This window comes from Emericellopsis atlantica (assembly GCF_019669845.1).
Source record: "Emericellopsis atlantica unplaced genomic scaffold F5Z01scaffold_15, whole genome shotgun sequence".
Lineage (NCBI taxonomy): Eukaryota > Fungi > Ascomycota > Sordariomycetes > Hypocreales > Bionectriaceae > Emericellopsis > Emericellopsis atlantica.
The window spans coordinates 110275-128179 of record NW_025764717.1 but is presented as its reverse complement, the minus strand read 5'-3'; the positions used below and the strand labels follow the sequence as shown (position 1 = coordinate 128179).

The 17905-nt window shown below is 57.0% G+C and overlaps 6 protein-coding genes across 6 annotated transcripts; 2 read left to right on the top strand and 4 right to left on the bottom strand.

Annotated features, from left to right (window-relative positions):
- Positions 1–299: 299 nt before the first annotated feature.
- Positions 300–1233, bottom strand: F5Z01DRAFT_125672 (uncharacterized protein). The gene has a single exon (XM_046257527.1). The coding sequence runs from the start codon at positions 1081–1083 to the stop codon at positions 451–453; it is 633 nt and encodes a 210-aa protein (XP_046117653.1). The 5' UTR covers positions 1084–1233; the 3' UTR covers positions 300–450.
- Positions 1234–1344: 111 nt separating this feature from the next.
- Positions 1345–2599, bottom strand: F5Z01DRAFT_674614 (uncharacterized protein; the record flags this gene model as incomplete). The annotated part of the gene is made up of 4 exons (XM_046265060.1): positions 1345–1410; positions 1463–1560; positions 2000–2287; positions 2344–2599. 4 exons carry the CDS (start codon positions 2597–2599, stop codon positions 1345–1347), a joined length of 708 nt encoding a protein of 235 aa, XP_046117652.1.
- A 5736-nt stretch (positions 2600–8335) lies between these two features.
- On the top strand, positions 8336–9410 carry F5Z01DRAFT_636949 (uncharacterized protein; the record flags this gene model as incomplete). The annotated part of the gene is made up of 3 exons (XM_046262248.1): positions 8336–8555; positions 8612–9180; positions 9258–9410. 3 exons carry the CDS (start codon positions 8336–8338, stop codon positions 9408–9410), a joined length of 942 nt encoding a protein of 313 aa, XP_046117651.1.
- Positions 9411–10370: 960 nt separating this feature from the next.
- F5Z01DRAFT_125318 (CIA30 family protein) lies at positions 10371–11786 on the top strand. Its single transcript, XM_046257525.1, has 3 exons — positions 10371–10766; positions 10819–11271; positions 11418–11786. Exons 1-3 carry the CDS (start codon positions 10726–10728, stop codon positions 11671–11673), a joined length of 750 nt encoding a protein of 249 aa, XP_046117650.1. The 5' UTR covers positions 10371–10725; the 3' UTR covers positions 11674–11786.
- Positions 11787–12758: 972 nt separating this feature from the next.
- Positions 12759–13886, bottom strand: F5Z01DRAFT_623006 (cell differentiation family protein; the record flags this gene model as incomplete). The annotated part of the gene is made up of 2 exons (XM_046261297.1): positions 12759–12936; positions 12985–13886. 2 exons carry the CDS (start codon positions 13884–13886, stop codon positions 12759–12761), a joined length of 1080 nt encoding a protein of 359 aa, XP_046117649.1.
- Positions 13887–14717: 831 nt separating this feature from the next.
- Positions 14718–17545, bottom strand: F5Z01DRAFT_622956 (protein kinase; the record flags this gene model as incomplete). The annotated part of the gene is made up of 3 exons (XM_046261293.1): positions 14718–16106; positions 16167–16678; positions 16726–17545. 3 exons carry the CDS (start codon positions 17543–17545, stop codon positions 14718–14720), a joined length of 2721 nt encoding a protein of 906 aa, XP_046117648.1.
- Between the last annotated feature and the right edge of the window lie 360 nt (positions 17546–17905).

Here is a 17905-nt window from a genome sequence, read left to right as displayed (position 1 = left end):
AAGTCATCGACAACGCTCAGCCATAGGAATCTCCCGAGAATTTCACAAGTCTTGCCGGGAATGATACATGATCCGAGTGTATCCAAACCGCGAGAGGTCACTAACACGTCGCACATGAGTCGTGGACTATAGAAGACGCGGCGTGCCATTCTCTCGAAGTAAGGTGGCCTGAAGCTAGTGGCTTATATCACAAAGCGCTTCTATTTCGTATAAACACCAGGCCACTATCGGCCCTACACCTAGTGCGAAGTGTCGAACGGGTGCTCAGTAGGATTGCTTCATCTGGTGCAGGTGTTTCTGGCGCTGGCTGCATCGATGGCTTCGCGTAGTGAAAGTTGAAACATACGGATGTGAAGGATGCCACGCGAGCTCGCTTGCTATGAAATGGCTTTGACAAACCTTGCATGCCCGACGGCAAGCCGCAATTCCTGAACTAAACCTCAGCAATGTTTACTTTGCCCTCGTCGGATGCTGCAAACAGCCACCGAGTTGCTTATTCAAGGCAGCTGATGCCGTGTTTGCCAGCCATGTATCCCAATCACTTGCAAGCCACCATGATTTGTGCATTGACAGTCCATTCACCGCCTTCTTTATGTTGGAGCAGGAGAGCCAGATCGAGAGGGCCATTTCCTTCGTCTGCGGATCGCTTCGAGGGCACAAATTCAATCTCCCTCGTGCTTCTTCAAATTCAGATATGTGAGGTCGCAAATCGGATTGGCACAAACTCCGTCTTCTGTAATGACTCCTTTGACGGTCGCGGTTGCACGATCCTGGCACCAAGTCAGCGTAATGTAGGCTGTTGGGGAGGTTTCTTGGACTGGCAAAAGAGGGGCAGTTCTCAGGTGTCGGTAAGAATCGTCCCGGATGGAGCCTTGCAATATCTAGGCGTAAGCATGGGGTGTCGTCAGGTCCCTCCAAAGCCGCAATACTCTGAGTGCCCCCCATGTAGTGTAGTCTCGGTGATTCCATGAGTAGACGGATCGTGTTGATGATTTGTTGTTTCTGTATCGTTGTGTTGCTGAGAACAGGCCATGAACTGGTCTGTAGCCTCGCGTCTAGGATCCGATTGGTTGACGTATGCATGCTTCAGGCGTCGGTCAATATCTTTTCAAACGAATCTGGAAAGCAAGGCAGGTAGATTAAGCTCCATACAAACCCGGTATCACTTACAAGTGTACGTAGACCCCAAGGACGAGGCTTCGAAGGCTCAGCAGCCTTTCGCTTGGGATTCCAACGGGTCACTCTGACGGTGAATGTTGGCTTAGAAGGCGTGGGTTTCGTCACTGTCGGAGAGTCGCGTGGGCTTGACTCGGCGTGTCGACCGATGAGTCGGCGTTTGGTCATCTAGTGAGTCGAGAGGTAGGCGCATAAGCTGTACCGAACATGTGCGGAAGCTGCCGAAGATGTGTCCTGTCATACCGCCATTAGCTTACTGTGGCATATTCACCCAGCGACAGCATACCCTTTCGACGGGCGTGTCAGCCATAATTTTCGAGAAGACACCGTGAAGTTGGTGTATCAAAATTTGACCAGGTCGGCTTTCATTGACATTGGCCAGGTCTAAGATATGTCAGCGCGCTCTGACTCTCCATCTTGATATGGGGCGTCCTCGAAAACCTTACCATGATCCGAATGCCATTCTACAGTGGGCTGGTTTTAATGGCAATAGAGCTTCTCGCTTTTCAGAGTCCATCTTGCTTCTGTAAAACAAAGATCGGTCGAGCGTCCATGCCGTTTTTCGTCGACAGAGCATCATGCTGCAATGTATATAGATCCCTGGGACTGTCCAGCCACCTTGGAATCTTTAAAATAGGAGCCGCGAAAATAGTGAGATTCGGGAAATTCGGATGGAATGGAATTGTAGTGAGTGGGCTGGGGGGTTCAGTTGGGAAGTTGGATGTTGACCGTAGGAGAATGGACCAAGCAATAGGCCCAGTAGATGATCTGCCCTTGTGTTATTGAGCTAGTTTATTCGATTCAGCAAACAGAAGTTCTGTACTTCCTCGCTGGAAAGAAGCCAGCTTTTGCAGGGCAGAATCCAATTGCTCCTGGAGCGACTGTCCGTCCTCAAGCGCAGACTGAATCTCCTCGCGAATAGCCTCATTCTTCTCGCGATTAGCCTCATTCTTCTCGCGAATAGACTGAGTCTCTTTGAGCAGAGACTTATGCTTTTGGTCAAAATCGACCAGGAAATGCGCTTGGTGAAGCATTCGCTGGCTGAGTTCTGCAGAAAGTTCGTTGTCGGCATCGTCCGCCACGAGTTGTGCCCAAATACAGAACTCCTGGGCTGCGAAATCAAGTATGTCCTCAGGGTCGGCAGGAACAGGGTCCCGTACTCCTTACGCATGACGGATTCTTGATCATTTCCCAGGGCTTCTTTGATCGACTGTTCGAGGGCCAGGAACTGCTCGTGGTAGATGTCCCCGGAATTCCCCAGATGCGTCTGGACCCAGGCCTTGAGCGCTTGCTTGTGCCACTCTTCCAGAACCTGGACGACATGCTCTGGAAACATTGACAGTGCCTCTAGTTTCTGCTCGTCACTGGGAGTTTTCTCACGCAGAATCTTCTCCAAAGCTTGGTGCATGACCTTGTCCGCCATATCTCGGGTATAGGGCACCTCGACAACAGTTTGCTGGAAACGTTTGGGCACGTTTTCGTCAGAGAAAAGAGGATGGTGAAAACTCTTACATCGCTCAGTCATTCATATCCACAAAGCAATCAGACTCAGTTCAGTTGCACTTCAGCGCATTGTAGCCTACGGCGTACACGCCAGCGTCGTCTGATATCCGATGCTTGTCCAGACGACATACCTACTTGGCGACAATATCCAGCCACAAGTCTTATGGTCTTGCCGAGTATCCCCTGGTAGGTGGCATCTAGATCAATGTTTGAGACCATTTCCATGCACTAGGCACAATATTCGAACATCGATGGCCTGGTGGCCACTGCCAGGGCAAAACGCTGTCACGTCTGGTATATTCGCGACGCCATCAACGCACAGCATGATGCAGCAGTTAACCGGTAAATAGCCTTTCAGGGTCAGCACGTGAAGCAGGGAAAGGAAAGCCATACCGTTGAAACTACAGCATCTCCAGTGCTTTGGCTTATACAATGGAAATGCGAAATTCGCTTTTGACGCCGATAGCGGCCCATGGGATGAGAGGCGCGCGTTGACATTATTACAACGCCCCCACAACAACAGCTGCACGGCACAGTGATCCGGCCAACACATCTTGTCTATTGTCTGGTGTCACACCAGAAGTCCAGAACCACGATTCGAAGCCACCAGGTGACCAGGCAGACGCCGCGCGCTGCAGCCTACCCGATAGCTGCATTCCAAGTTGTGCTCTTCATGCTCTTTCGCGCTGGTCGTTCTGTCCAGGAGCTTGAGTGCTCCTGAGAATACGGGGAAGACTAACAGTCTATCAGGCCGCAAGCTGAAATGCAAGCACAATTGTGATCAGTCTTGTTTTGACAATGTTCACGTTGTTTGCTTGAGGGCGGGAGATAGGTGGAGATAGTCTTAAAGCCATAAAGTTTTATACGCGCACGTTTCATCCGTGCCATTGCCGTAGAAATGCGCTACTCAGGCGAAGATTTGGAATAGAAGTCCCAAAGGGCAAAATACATACAGTGACGCCCGGTATCACTCCTTTAATTCGTGCGACTAGGTCTACTAATGTTTCGGGCGACGCACCAAGTAGTGTCCACGGTCACGAAAGGAGGGGCGGGCATTTGGAGAAGAAACCCCGCTAACTAAAACCCGAGCCCGAGCAAGGGCCCGGGAACGAGCAAGTGGTGAATACACTTCTCCGAAATTTTGTTGACGCCAGGATCCGAGCTTGCTCGACGCGTCGTGAGGAACAAAGATGTGTTCTCCAAGGACGACTTTTCCCGGTCGCTGAGACATGGAATTGAATCGCGAGCGAACCCATGACGGCAGTGCCTGGACGGCTGGACGGGGTTCGGCACGTCGAGCTGCGCCGTCTCGTTGGCGGGTTGCCAGTGACACCAGGTCGCATCCATGAAATCCTTCCGCAAGCTCGCCTAAAGTGGTAATTGGTCGATGGCCACGGCGTCGTAGCCCGAGTGACGCATCTCGCCGTGAACCCCAGGCGCAGTGTCGCTCTTGGGGGCGGTGCGTTTGACAGGATCCTGCGATAGATGGTGGACGAAGGGCGGGCATGGCAACATGCAAATGGCACGCAACGAGGACAATAAAGGGTCAACTGCAGCCAGCCGCACGACTGCTACGAAAGTGAGGGCGGGAGAGCGGATGCATAATATGTTCAGGAACAATCTATTATTACCTTGGCAGTTCTTTCTGAGGCCTGCTGTCGCCTACGCATAGTCGCATCCAAGGATGGACGTCTCCCGCTCCAGTCCTGCAGCCAGGGGTGCCCCGGCCGTTCAGCAAAAGACCAATTCCCGCCTTTTCGCCCCCAAAAATCCTCTGTCGCACCCAGAACTGGCGGGCAACGGCAGCGTGGCCAGCAGCGTGGCCAGCAGCGTGCCTTGCGCAAGCTGCGGTGTGCAGTGCCTACCATAAAAACAAGCTCTAGGAGCCCCGAGGATCACCGACTAGGATCGGGAGATTCCAAGTCAATCCATGGCGAACCAGCATCCAGTTGCCAGAAAGCAGCCGAACACGGCGCGCCTTTCCAATGACATGGACTGCTGTGATCGCACAGAGCAGCGTTGGTGGAGGATAGATGGCCACCGGTGACATGTCTCGGACTGTCACTGGAGTCACTGGACTCTGAGTCTGGGCACCTTAACGTTCAGCCCTACGGCCCCTTGTCGGACCTCGAGGCTCGGGGACACCCCGAAATGCACCTGTTGATGCAGACACACCGCCAAGCGACCTTGCTCTGCGCCCGCGAGCAGTGGGGCACCAGCAGTGGACGGAACGACGTACCGTACAGTACGCAACAGGCGACCTGGCCCACGGCTACACGGTAAATCTTCCAGAGCTACAATTCTCATGACTTTGGGGAAGACTTCTTGAAAACGCGTGCACTAATAGGTAGTTTGTGTCTTTGTAAGTGATGGGGCGCGAATGAAGGTCGTGCTTTCGCACCCGCGCGTCTCGGTGAATCATCTGTGTGGACCACACGTGATCCCTGCGGTATTTAGCCTGTGCTCAGCTCCAGGCTTCCACATTTCCTCATGTACGCACGCCTTGGTTCTTCGCGCAGATTGCTACGCGAGCCTCACGAGATGCTTCTTTGAGGGGTCGTTTGCTGTCACTCTGACCCTCCGCCCTCGACCATCTCCCGTCGGTACATAAGGCTGCCATGACGGGGCACGCCATCAAGGCGACAGAAGTGCCGACGTCGCGAGCCCGCGACGCGACTGGGCGCGGTCAGTCACTGATCACCGCCAGCCAATGAGCGGCTCTCCCCTACGCGGCAGTGCGGCAACGGTACCTCGTAAACCAGCGAGTCCCGGGGCTTGTTGAGATTCACTAAGGATACTAGCGGCTTTGAAATGTGGCCGAATCCGAGGCGAGGTGCGCAGTATCATTTATTACTTCACTCGCCAAAAGTCTCCGGTCGACGAGCAACGAAAGAAGGTCATTGGCTACGCAGTATATGCAAGATTGGAATTTCAGAAATGAGCGCGCGGTTTTCTCGGAGGCTTCGCGATATGCCTGTTTGTGCAATTTGAGTGCTGATGGCGAGCCGCGAGTGACAGCTGCACGAACCTTTGTAAGGCTGATCGTCCCGGCCGAGTCGCGACGCTGGTCCCTGCAGGGCCAGGCTGCAGCAACAGTGATGGTGCCCAGAACGAGGGAACAAGGTCCAGTCTGTGAGTGCCGTTGCCCTCGATCAACGCAACCTATCACAGGCTTTGCTTGGCAAGCTTCCCAAAAGTTCCTGAAGAGCCATCTACACAGTACACGTACGTACGGCAGATCCTGCCGAGCACGGGAGAGAACCTAGTTGAATCCTTTGCCTTTTCAGGACGATTAGTCGCTCAACATCTCCATAGTCCTGCCGTCGTGATTGGGACAGAACATGGGAAGCGGTCCCTGGTCCCTTTGCCGACCCGCGCCATTCCATTGGCTGATAGACGCGGCAGGACGCAGCCACGGGCAATGGACCCGGAGTCGCCGTGCCTCAGATGCGTTGGCAGACCTGCAGGCAGACAGCGGCCAGGAGCAAACGAACCAGGTCCCTTTGCCAACTGATCTCGAAAGTTGCCGCTCTTTTGGGGGAGAGACCCTTGGTAGAGCAGCAGGATCTGGATGGCGTTGTTGGTCGACTGTGGCAGGACCATAGGGCTGAACACACCATGGCTCGGGCGTCTTCTGATTGGCAGCAACAAGCGAATTTTCTGTTTCATAGAGTCGACTGGTAATGAAGGAGGTGACTCACGAGGGTGCCACCGCCTGTTTGACCTCGCTCTGAGCTAGCCCGACTGCCTACTGGACAGGAAAGCCCCCGAGCTGTGGTCCTGCGATGCCACTTTGATGCTGTTCGTTATGGATTTGTAAGACTGCGTAGGATGTGAAATCAGAGGCCGGCCGTGTTACTGAATCTAATTACGACCTCACACCATACTCGGAGTCGGAGTCGGGCATTGGCGTGAAAGTCAGAAGTTAGAATGGAGGATGCTTGACGACGCAGCGGCCAATGGCGGGGAATTGGGCCCCCAGGCCCCAGGGATTGGTAATCGCGCCAGAAATAGCCCACGCCTGACAGCGGGCGCAGGCCAGAACCGCGCAACCTTACAGTGCTTCTTGGGGGCACGGCAGCAGGGCAGCCCTGACTGGAGTCCCCGCCAGTGGATTCCGGCCCTGGAGCGTCCCACAATGGCCTGAACTGAACTTGAACTAAGTATGTCGGAGCCTTAGTACGAAGTTGATGTGGAAAGCTTCCGATGGCATGGCATGCCTTGTTTGACATTGTTACTCGACGCAGGAAGCAGGATGCTGGCTCCAGCCGTAGTATTGCGAAATTGGTTGAGGGTCCTCGCGATCATGTTAACTTGCGTCTCATCCTTCGGATGTTCAGCCCCCGGCGTTGGCAGTGCCGGCGTGCAAGGGGCTGGCCAAGACTAGAAATCTTCCCCAGTATTTAGACGATACACGCGACTTGCACAAATAGACGGTAAGTCAAATGAGTTGTCGATATTCCCTGCCCAAGAAGGAGCATCGTGGACTCGATGCTGGCGCGAGAGTTTCACCACGAGCGGGTACTGCATAATAGTGATCGACCCCTATTAACAAAGCTGCTGCCCCAAACGACTGTCAACAAGTTTCAACCGGGACGGTATAGTCTTCGAAGAATGTAACCAAATCCTCATCGTTCCCTCAGGGAGTCACCGCCCCTCAGCCAAGTTCCCCGAGATTGCACAGCAGTATTTCCAGGTTTGTTCAGAATAGATTTGCGCCCTGCCTGTCATCCAAGAACGATGGTCAGAGGGAAGGTTGAAATTTGATACCCGACCCGGCGACATGGCCGCAGATCTGTGTAGATTCTGGGTACACACGTGTGTAATCTTCAACATCTGTCCAGCACCCCGTGGCATCTCCAGCATTCCACGGCGGCCGACACCTAAAGGCAGTGCAGCGCTTGTCAGTCCAGTAACCTTGCGGCGCGGACAGAATTAGCCGCGACACAGGCCTGTGGGCTAAATCGCCAAAGAAAGCGAGGCGGACACGGTACCCAGGCAGACATCGACATTCATTGGGCGCTGGGAAAGGCGGGCATGGGTCCAGCGGGGTCCATGCAGGCTGGAGGCAGGAGCCATGGCGTGTGGGATCGTTCCAGTGCCTGCCACACACCCCCGGCCATCGCGTGTCGTCTGCAGAGCATTGTTGAGCGACCACACTTCCTGACGACAACCGCGCGCGCAGACGACGCACCCTAGACGAGGGCGCCCTCCACTTCGGACCCTGTGGACGACGACTGCTCGCACGCCCTGCTGTACCTTGACCCCATGAGCCGGCAGCCCTGCTGTCCGCCCCTTTCGCTCCAAAGTCCGCCGTGCATCATTGGCCTCCCATGCACCCAGGATGGCTCATCATGCGGCACCGCCAGTGCTGGCAGGCAGGGGAGTCGGGGATGGACATCTCCATTCCATTCATATGCGTTGCTGCCTCGTGGGGATATTTAACACTGGTGCCCTCCCGCATCATCACCATCTGACTCGATCTGATCTTCCGTTTCATAGCTCCCAGGTGCACGATACGTCGACAACTTTGGCAAAGTCAACCCTTCTAGTAACTTACCAATAAGTAACCGACACCCCACCTGGTCGTGGAGAACTATAGGGACGTGAGGATATGACCTCTGGTCACGACACTCGATTTCACTCAGCACAAAACATGTACGCAGGGACCATGTCCATGTTTCCCCAAGAAGAGCCGGACAGGCAAGCCTATGGCTATGCGCAGGCTCTCCCCGCCACACAACACAGCTCATATACCGGCAACGGGACAAGCAGTGCGTTCAGCGCCTCGGCGCTGCCCCACGAGGACTGGACACAGATTGCGGATCTTGCTGAGCGCCGGAGGATACAGAACCGCATCGCTCAGCGTAACTACCGTAGGTGTCCCCGGTGCTACTGACCCAATGTGCTGCCTCTCTAACACTGTTGGCAGGCAAGAAGCTTAAGCGCCGCCTGGAGGACCTCGAGCGTCGCGCGGGTTCCAACGAGCCGGAGGACGAAGAGGCCTCGGACAAGAAGCCCAGCCCACCGCCCACCAAGGCCAAGCGCACACCCAGCAAAGCTGCCTCCAAGGCAAAGACAGAATTCAGGCCACAGGAAACGGCACCCGAGACGCAGATGCATCTCACACCTCCGATGGAGAACCACGACGACTATCTCTTCGCGCCTTATGCCCGGCAGAACTCGCACACGCCTCCCATGTACCATTACAGCGGCGCTGCGTACCCTCCACCCGAGGAGACACTACCCAGCAGTTACGAGACGACGAGTCCCTACCAGACACCCGCGACGACACACGACAGCTACGCCTACCCTGCTGTGGCCCCTCTGGTCTCGACAATGCCGTCCATGTCACACTTTAGCGATGCCTACAAGCAGGAGTCGTTCTCTAGCGACGGCGGATTCAACCACGTCAACCAGCACGGCAACATCTGGCCATACTGGAACGTGATGGACTCCAACGCCAACGCAATGGCCCCCTACGCCCGGTCCAATGCTGCTGTGAGTGATCCCAGACACCTCGCTCCCTCTCCGCCCCGCTGCCACGAAACGACGCTGACAAGAGGACCCCTCGATAGACGCCTCCGCTGTCACATTCATTCGAGCAGTCGGCCAACTGCTCCGAGACGGGGCTCGAGCCCCTGGACCTGCCCACGACACCGCTCTCCATGTCCGAGTCGCCGAGCATGATGCCACACATGGTGGGTGAGGCGGCGAGGGAACTGTACTAGCTTTTATGACTAGAATGGGATAGATACACGGGATCATGTGCAACACGACGGTCATTTGGGTACTTCACAGCGTGGGTTAGAATTGGGAGTTTACAGCATGGGCAGCCGGGGCGACAATCGCTTGCCACGCCCGGCGATGGGTGTTTTGATTTCTCGTTCTTTAGGTTGCCGGCGAGCAAAACCATGGCCCATGAGGCATCAATTCCAGTCACGTACTACGTATACGTGGATACCGCAGCCCCTCGCAGTGACTCGAATGATAGTCCCCTTTGGGAGCTAGGACGCGAGCCTAGGACCAGGGTGCCTGCCCCCGGCCAGATTGAAAAGTCCGGTCCGGTCCTCAAGTCCGAAAGGCTTCGGCTGTATTTGAAATCCGAGATTTGAAATCCGGCGCGCGGTACGTGTGAAACAAGGTTTAAATCGTCCTGCAGCCTTTCGGACGTTGCGTGACATGCGCCACCCCGCCTCTCTGGCTGAGTCGCTGCACTAAGAGGCCCAAGATTACAATTCATTAATGTAGCTTGACGTGAGTCAATTACAGAGATGTCTGTCATTGAATGCGAACTATACGGTACACATGTGGAAGGGCGGGCGTCCACCGCCATCTGGCGCCAGGCGGTAGAGTCGGGCAGACGGTTCTCTTACTGTATCGGGCAATGCACCGCAAAGCTAGCTGTGCCGTAGGACGCCTTCAATAAAGTTCAAACAAGGCGACAGCCGACCGGGCGTGTGGTCACAGTCACACGGTGGGCTGTGCTTTGAAATCCGACCCCAGGAGACGTCACAAGTCTTCAATCCGAGTGCGAGCTGATCGGCAGCGTGGGCTTGCCGCCTGGTAGACCTGTCAAACTCTCGGCAAGCCAGAGGTCCAGAGCCACAGAGCAAGGCCTGGTTCTCTTAAGGCAATTAATTCACTCGAACCCTGCACGTGGCCTTGGACTTGTGCAAGTAGCCTGTTGTGCGCTCCGGAGACAATGGAGAATCACTTCACGTAGCTGTTAGACTGTAGATTGTTGTCTTGATGAATGTCAAAGACTGGTCTCCAAGCACTCAACGGAAAGAACTAGTGATGCATCCCGGAGTCTTAGCTAGATGTAAGACGGACAACACCCGCGTCCGGATGCTGACGTCGGAGTGAATCAGTGGAGTTTCGGGGCACTTCACGGGCTCACGATCCGGAGCCTCATCTGGGCTCCAGGGTAAGGAGCTTTATCGATAAGAATTCGGTTATGTCATCGACTGGCAGAGCACGGAAAATCATCCCACAGCAACAACCCATTCACCATCGCATCAAATCACTTCGAACGTCGAGAACATGCAGAAACAGACGTCACTTGACCTCTTTGGGGGCGACAGGCAAGCTTTATGCCCCAATGGCCTGATCAGCACCAGCTAATCAACCTCCCAGGCCCTGGGATGCGTCCCTTTGGGAAACCACCGACGACCGCGTGCGAGGCGGCTCCAGCGTGTCCCACCTGACCGTCCACGACGGCAAGGCTGCTCGCTTCCACGGCACCCTCGACACGTCAACGCTCGGAGGCGCAGGCTTCGCCTCGCAGCAAACGCGGGGCACGAACCACTGGGACCTCTCCCGGTACGAGGGGCTGCTCCTCCGTCTGGGCGAGGGCGACGGCAAGCGATACGTGATCACCCTGAAAGATGAGATCCCGGGCCGTCGACCGGACGGGCGCATGGAGAGCGGCGTCAGTTGGGAGGCAGAGTTTACCTCGAGCGAGGCTGGCGCCACAGAGGTGTGGCTGCCGTGGGGTCAGTTCAAGGCGACCTACCGCGGCCGCCCCAAGGACGACGCGAAGCCACTGGACACGGCCGATGTCAAACGAGTCGGGCTCATGATGAGGAGGTACGTTATATTGACTTTTCCTTACCGCTGTTCTCTCGTACCATTTGTCTGGTCGAAATAAGTCTTGGCTTCATCTCGAAACATGTTTCCGCTTTGGGTATAAGTGCAACCCCTGACAGATCGCCGACTGACGGGATGTGCTCTAGCTTCTTCGACTCACAGCATGGAGACTTTGCCATCACGCTACGGAGCATCACGGCCACGAGTTCTTCTTCAGGACAGGACGCGGGCGCCGCGTGTGATCACCACGCCAACGAGAGTGGCCAGGACGACGATGGGGATGAGGAGGATGAGCTGGCACGATACAAGCAGGATGCGCGGACGAGGCGGCACAGCAGCACGGAGGCTCGACAAACAGGGGCTACTTCGTGGTGGAGGGGTGTATTCTGTGGGCTTTTGTAGCGTGCGGCTACGAGGAGACACTGTAATAACAAGTGTATCTGATCTCGCGTATCCTCATTCTGCAGCCTGACCCAGCCCCTGCTTCTGCGGCTGTGCTTCACGGGGTCCCGACCTCTCTTTGCTCGTTATATTCTTCAAGCGCGCGAGACGGGCACGGTACTAACTCGACAAAGTCGCTAGCGCTGGAAAAACAAAATTTAGCTATACACGGTTTATTGGTAAAGATATGCGCCTATGCGAAGGTGCGAGTCTTTGTAATTCTTACTCGATATTGGCACCGTTCCTAACAGGGTTATTGCCTAGCAAGACACACCAACTTTGTCGAGTGAGTATGTTGGAGATCACATCTATCCCTGTCTGTGTGTCACCCTTGTTGACCGCCATGAGCTGGCGAAGCTTTCAGCCCTGCATGCAATGGTACCTGGATCGCGTGGCCTGCTTGTTCCCCTGCCGCTCTCTCCTCTCAGGGACATGTTCTCCCAAGTCACCCCACGGCATTGTGGGATCGATATTTCTAACCTGGAGTGGAGGATTCGATGGGACAGACCGGGCGTCCATCACAAGAGCCTCCTGAGATATGCGCACTCGCCAGGACTAGAGCCCACGTAGACGAAACAACCGCATCATCTATTCGCTCCGTATCATCTACTATCTACCTGAAAACGCTGCTCTCGACCCCCCGTGCCACACTCGTACAATGCCAAGTAACCCTCAAGCAAGCCAGACGCCAAGTCCATCGCCCGAACGCCGCAAAACTCCATTATGTCCTTCCCGCGTCACCCTTTTGCTCGCGCATCCCACGTGGGGAAGGGAACCCAGGTGCCGCCTGTACGTATAAGCCTGCGCAATAGACAATATTTGCAGTATGCCGTGTGTCGTATCCCGCCGCGGCCGCGCGCTGCCTGCCAGCTCGAATAAAATCCATCAATCCCTCCGAATGAGTCCATCGCCGTGAATGCTTTTGGTTGTTGCCTGCCTCCGATACGCATGACACGTCCGCCATGCCCTGTATAAAAGTCGTGATATCTTTTGACGGAAAGAATAAAAGTGGCGCACAATCGCCATGGCCGAACACATTAATCCTTCTACATAGTCAGCCCGCCGCTGTTCTCCACGACATTATCCGAGAGGTTGATCAGCAGCTGGGCGAGGCATCGCTTCGTAGCGGCGTCGTCGCGCAGGACCGAGGAAAAGGTGGCGTCGCGGAGGGGCTCGGGGAGGCATTGGCGCAGAGCCTCACGCGCGCGAGCGTTATCGCTTAGCCTGTGATTGTCAGTGAAAAGTTCCCTTGCCCATGCTGGCTGCCCCTACCTGAGAAAGCAGCGCACCACATGCTTGAGGAGCCTCGCCGTCTGGGACTCGACCAGCTGGGAGACCATGTTGCTCAGCACGGTGCCGACGGCGTAGAACCGCTCATAGGTGGCGCAGATGTAGTTGAGACCATTGTCGTCGAGGAGGATCTTTTGCACGATGAAGATGGCGACGGTCTTGCTCAGCTCGGATCCCGTCTCCATGATACGCAGGCAGAGGGGGATGATTTCCGTCGTCAGCAAAAAGTTGATCACCTCGGACGAGTCATTCTTGACCAGGGCCCCGATCACGCCCAGGCTGGTGAGGCGGAGGTACTCAAACGGACGGGACTTGGAGGTGGTGTTGAGGAACGGGTACAGGAAGAGCGGGATGTGCGCGTGGAGGAAGAGCGTCCGGGTGTCCGGGTGGCTGGCGACGCACTGGAGCAGCGCGAGCGCGTTGCAGACCCGGTTGCTCGCGGCCGCCGTCAGCTGCGACGGGTTCAGCAGAGTGTAGACCGAGATGATCTCCTGGAGCAGGCTCGTCATCACGCCGAACGAGTGCCAGAGGATGAGCGCGAGCTCGGGCACCTGCTCCCTCTTCTTGCTCAGCTCCAGGAGCGCGGCCTCTCTGGTGCTTTCGTTGAGCAGGTCGGCAATGTACGCCATGGTCCTCCTGTTCTCTTCCGACACATTGTCCGGCGCGTTCGCCGCGTCTTGGCCGACGGGTGGTCCGCCGCCGCCTGCTCCGGGGTTGGTCAGACGATTGTATTGCGCAGCCGCATTCTGCTGTTGCTGCTGTTGTTGTTGCTGCGCGTTGCCTCCACCTGCTGAGCCCGGCTGCTGCTGTTGCTGCTGAAGCCACGCAGACTCGGACTGCTGGTTGAACTGATGGTGTCCATACATGTGCGCCGCAGGCATCATCTTGGAGGCGACGGCTGGCGGCTGCCGTGGTCGATGCATGCGCGGTGGTTGGGGGACGAGGGTCGTGGTTGACTGTTGTGTGCGGTGGTGGACTGACGGATGCGCGGCTACGGCTGCGGGAGGACGAACAAACAAGGCCCGCCCACAGTCAGTATCCCTGTCGTCGTCGACGGCTTGCGATCGGGTTGTTCGAGGGGCAGGATCCGGTAGCGAGGGTATCGAGTTGGGGCCACGTGTCGCGACTGGCGCTTGGAACCGATGGTGGATATTATATTTAGAGACGCACTGTGATGCGCTTGGTGCGTACTAGAGTTGTGTGGTCGTACAGGTGCGTCGGTGAATAGGTGCTCGTGTACGGAGTACAAGGATAAGTGATGGAGGTTCGTCGGCAGTGGGCCTGAGGGCAAGGCGGGTGAAGGTTCGAGGGTTGTTGTGCTTAGTCATTTGTGATCGGCTACCCTGTAGAGGACTAGCCCAGTCTGTCATTCAGTCTCTATCATCACAGACTACAGTGATCCCACAGCAGTCAAAGAACGGTATATAATCAGGAAACCCGCTACGAATGCTATTGCTCCCACAGAACTGAATGCGAATGCGAGTGAACGAGCCGTCGCTCACGTGACCACCTCTCCTTCACCTCTCCCGCCGACCAGGGCTGCATGGGAGAAGTCCGATATGACAACCGACGGACGCTGATCTGGATGTCGAACTCGTCCTCGTCCTCGACTGCCTCGCCCTGCCCCAATCTGCATCAGAGCTGGACCCCCCGTCCGCCCCGTCCACAAACTTGCGCATCCCCCCCTCCCCCCGGTTGCGTCCGCCGTCTCTGCCCTACAGCCTGAGCTCGCGCAGAATCTGGTCCGCCATGCTCTTGTACTGCCACGTGTTGCCCGTCAAGCGCTTGAACTGCACGCCATGCAGCGTCAGCAGCGGGACCTTGACGATGAAGATCTCAAACTCCAGCACCATGCTGCCGCCCAGGTCGCTCTGCACCTGCGTGCTCGTCTCGCCGGGCGCGCGCCTCGACGGACCATTGTTCCTGCGCGGGATGCTGTCGACCGATGTTTCCGAGTTGGAGTAGCTGCGGTCACGGTCTGATCGACCGGGTGTTCGTGGTGTCTTGGGGGGACCGTCGCTCTCGCGGCTGTCGTCCTCGCCGCGGCGCAGGCCGCCAAAACTGAAACGACGACGGTTGGCCGATGGGCTCATGGGAGGATCCTGGACCTTGTTCAAGTCGATGCTGGGCGCGTGCCGGCATGTGAAGCCGCCCTTGATCTCGGTGTAGTCGACGTTCAGCTGCTTCAAGACGCGGCGGATGTCGGCGCGGATCGCAGGAACCGACTTGCCGGATGTGGTCGACACGCTGAACAAGCCCTTGAGGAAGACGGGCTTTGCCAGCTCCGAGTCATCCAGTTTCTCGCTAGACCGTCCACTCTGCTCATTTTCCAAATCCGTCTCTTCGGGCACATTGGCTTCACGAGCCTCCTCCCGCCGCTGCCGCCGTTGCTGGATACTCTCGCGTCTTGCATGGCCTAGCGATTTGGCTCGCATGGTCACAGACCGCGAGTGGCCGTGGCCTGGGCGCGGCGGGCCCTGCTGTTCGGCGTTCATGGACTGCTCTGAGCCACTGGTGGGTGGGGGATCCTTTGCCAGCCGGCTCGATTGGTTCCGTCGCACGTCAGCGCCCGAGTTTACGCTCGTGGACCGACCTAGGCCGCTCCTCCGCGCGCCTCCAGCCGACACGGGCGGGCTCAGAAGCTCGCGGTGCTGTGGCTGGCTACTGCCTGAGCGTGCTGATGGCTCACCGTCCTCGTCCTGGTCACGACGACTGCGCCGGATGCTGTAGCTCTTGCGGGGGCCGAGCTCATGGGAGGGAGAGTGGACCTGCACCACTGGCGGGTGAGAGCGATCTCTTTCCGTGCGCTCGGGCTCTCTGCGCTTGCGGGTGCTGAATCGCCGGAGCAAGCCAGGAACGGTGCCCTCTTTCTTCTCCTTCTCGGGCTTCGGCTCAGGCGGTGCGAGATGGCCACCCTTGATGGTCTCCGGAGCATCGTCCTCGCCATGCGTGCGAGCCCGGGGTCTTGACCTGCCACCCGTCGGCTTCTCTCCGGGCATCTCGTACGCAGCCGAGTTGGTGACGGCCGCCCGCGGCGCCGCCAGTTCCGGCATAGGCGCAGTCTCCTTCTCCCGAGGGCGTTCCGTCTCGTGGTCGTGGTCCCTCTCCCTCCCCTTCTCTCTCTCCCTTTCGCGTTCCCTCTCGCGTTCCTTCTCGCGGGCCACGGCGGCGGTAGGTGGCGCGGTATCGACCCGTTCGCGATCCTGCTTCTCCTTGACAAGATAGTATATGGACAGCAACGGGCTAAAGGCGTTCAACGGGTCGTTGCCGAGTTGCAAAGCCTCCGTACTAGGGCCGGTCAGAGTATCTCGGCTGTGTTGTGAGTTCCTCCGCTTGTAGAAATCCAGTCCGAACCCGCGCTTCTTTTCGCCTTCCTTGGGCGGCTGCGGTGTGTCCTTCTCGCGCTGGTACATCCGCACCGCACGTTGGTACTCGTCAGACTCAATGGTTTTGAGGATCTGCGCCTGTATGCTCTCGGGCGAGCCAAAGTTAAAGCCGTGCATCGCTTGGAACACCTCGGGGTCCAGTGGCGCCACGAGCGGCTCGCGCGGTGGCAAGAAGTTGTCGGGGGGTCCGTTAAACCCCTTGACCATCCATGGATGTGTCATGACTTCTTGCATCGATGCGCGCTGTTTAGGGTCGGTGACCAGCATTCGTGATATGAGATGCTTGCACTCTGGTTTGGTCAGTCAGGTTTTCTGTACTCGCAATACTGGCACTTACCACTAGACAGCCAATTGGGATAGTCGACCACGCCCTTCTTGATCTTGGCGTGGAGCGCCGGCATGCTCTGGTCGTCAAAGGGGACCTTGCCGCAGACGAGGACGTACAGCACGATACCAAAGCTCCAGACGTCGACCTCGGGCCCCGTGTAGGCTCTCGCTTGAAGAAGCTCCGGGGCCGCAAAGTAGAGGCTGCCGCAAAAGGTCTTGAGATGACCCCGGGGGGCAAACAAGTTGCTCAGCCCAAAGTCAATGATTTTGATATCTCCATTTTTGCTGATGAGTATGTTTTCGATCTTGAGATCTCGGTGGACAATGCTGTTCCGGTGGCAGTAGTCGAGGGCGCTGGCAATCTGGCGGGAGAACTTGCGTGCTTGCTTCTCCTTGAGCTTGCCATGTGAAATGATGTAGTCCAGCATTTGCCCGCCATTGACGTATTCGAATAGCATGTACCAATGGTAGTTTGTGCGGACGGAATCACGCAGTCCGCAGATATAAGGATGATTGAGCAACGAGACAATGGCAGCCTCGCGCTGTGTTCGAACCTCTTTGGAGTGGTCGGCCCGTTCTCGGTCGGCACGCGACTGGTGGCCGTCGTCTGTCGAGCCACGGGGGATGATCTTGCAGGCGACCTGCTCGCCGCCGTCTTCCTTCCTGGCGAGCTTGACCTTGCCCATGCTCCCAGCGCCTATTGTCTTGCCCAGGATCCACTTGCCCGAAGGCGTCGGGATGGTCGTCCTGGACCTCGAGGGCTTGGTGGCCGACGAAGAGGAATGGGCGCCATCAGGGACGACGCCCCGAGAGGGGTCGGCGGTGGGCATGCTGGCGTGGGTAGGCGGTGGGCGGTGGCTCGTCGAGCTGCTCTGGCGGTGGGAAGGGCGGGCGTGAGATTGAGGTGATGCGGGCTGGGTGGTCGAGCGACTGCCCGCGCGGCGGTGGTGGGAGCGCGACGAGGATGAGGCCTCTGATGGGGGCGGTGGTGCTGTGGTGCGCTTTGCTACGTGCGAGGTTTCGTAGTCATTGTGGGGAAGGACGTCTTGAATGGGTCGGCCTTGGCTGCGCGGGGGCTCGGTATGGCTGTTGCTGCTGCTCGTAGTGGAATGATGGCTGCGATGCTGATGCTGGCGAGGACGGGAATAGTTGTGGTTCTGCGCGGGGCGAGAGTGTGAGTGCGAGTCCAT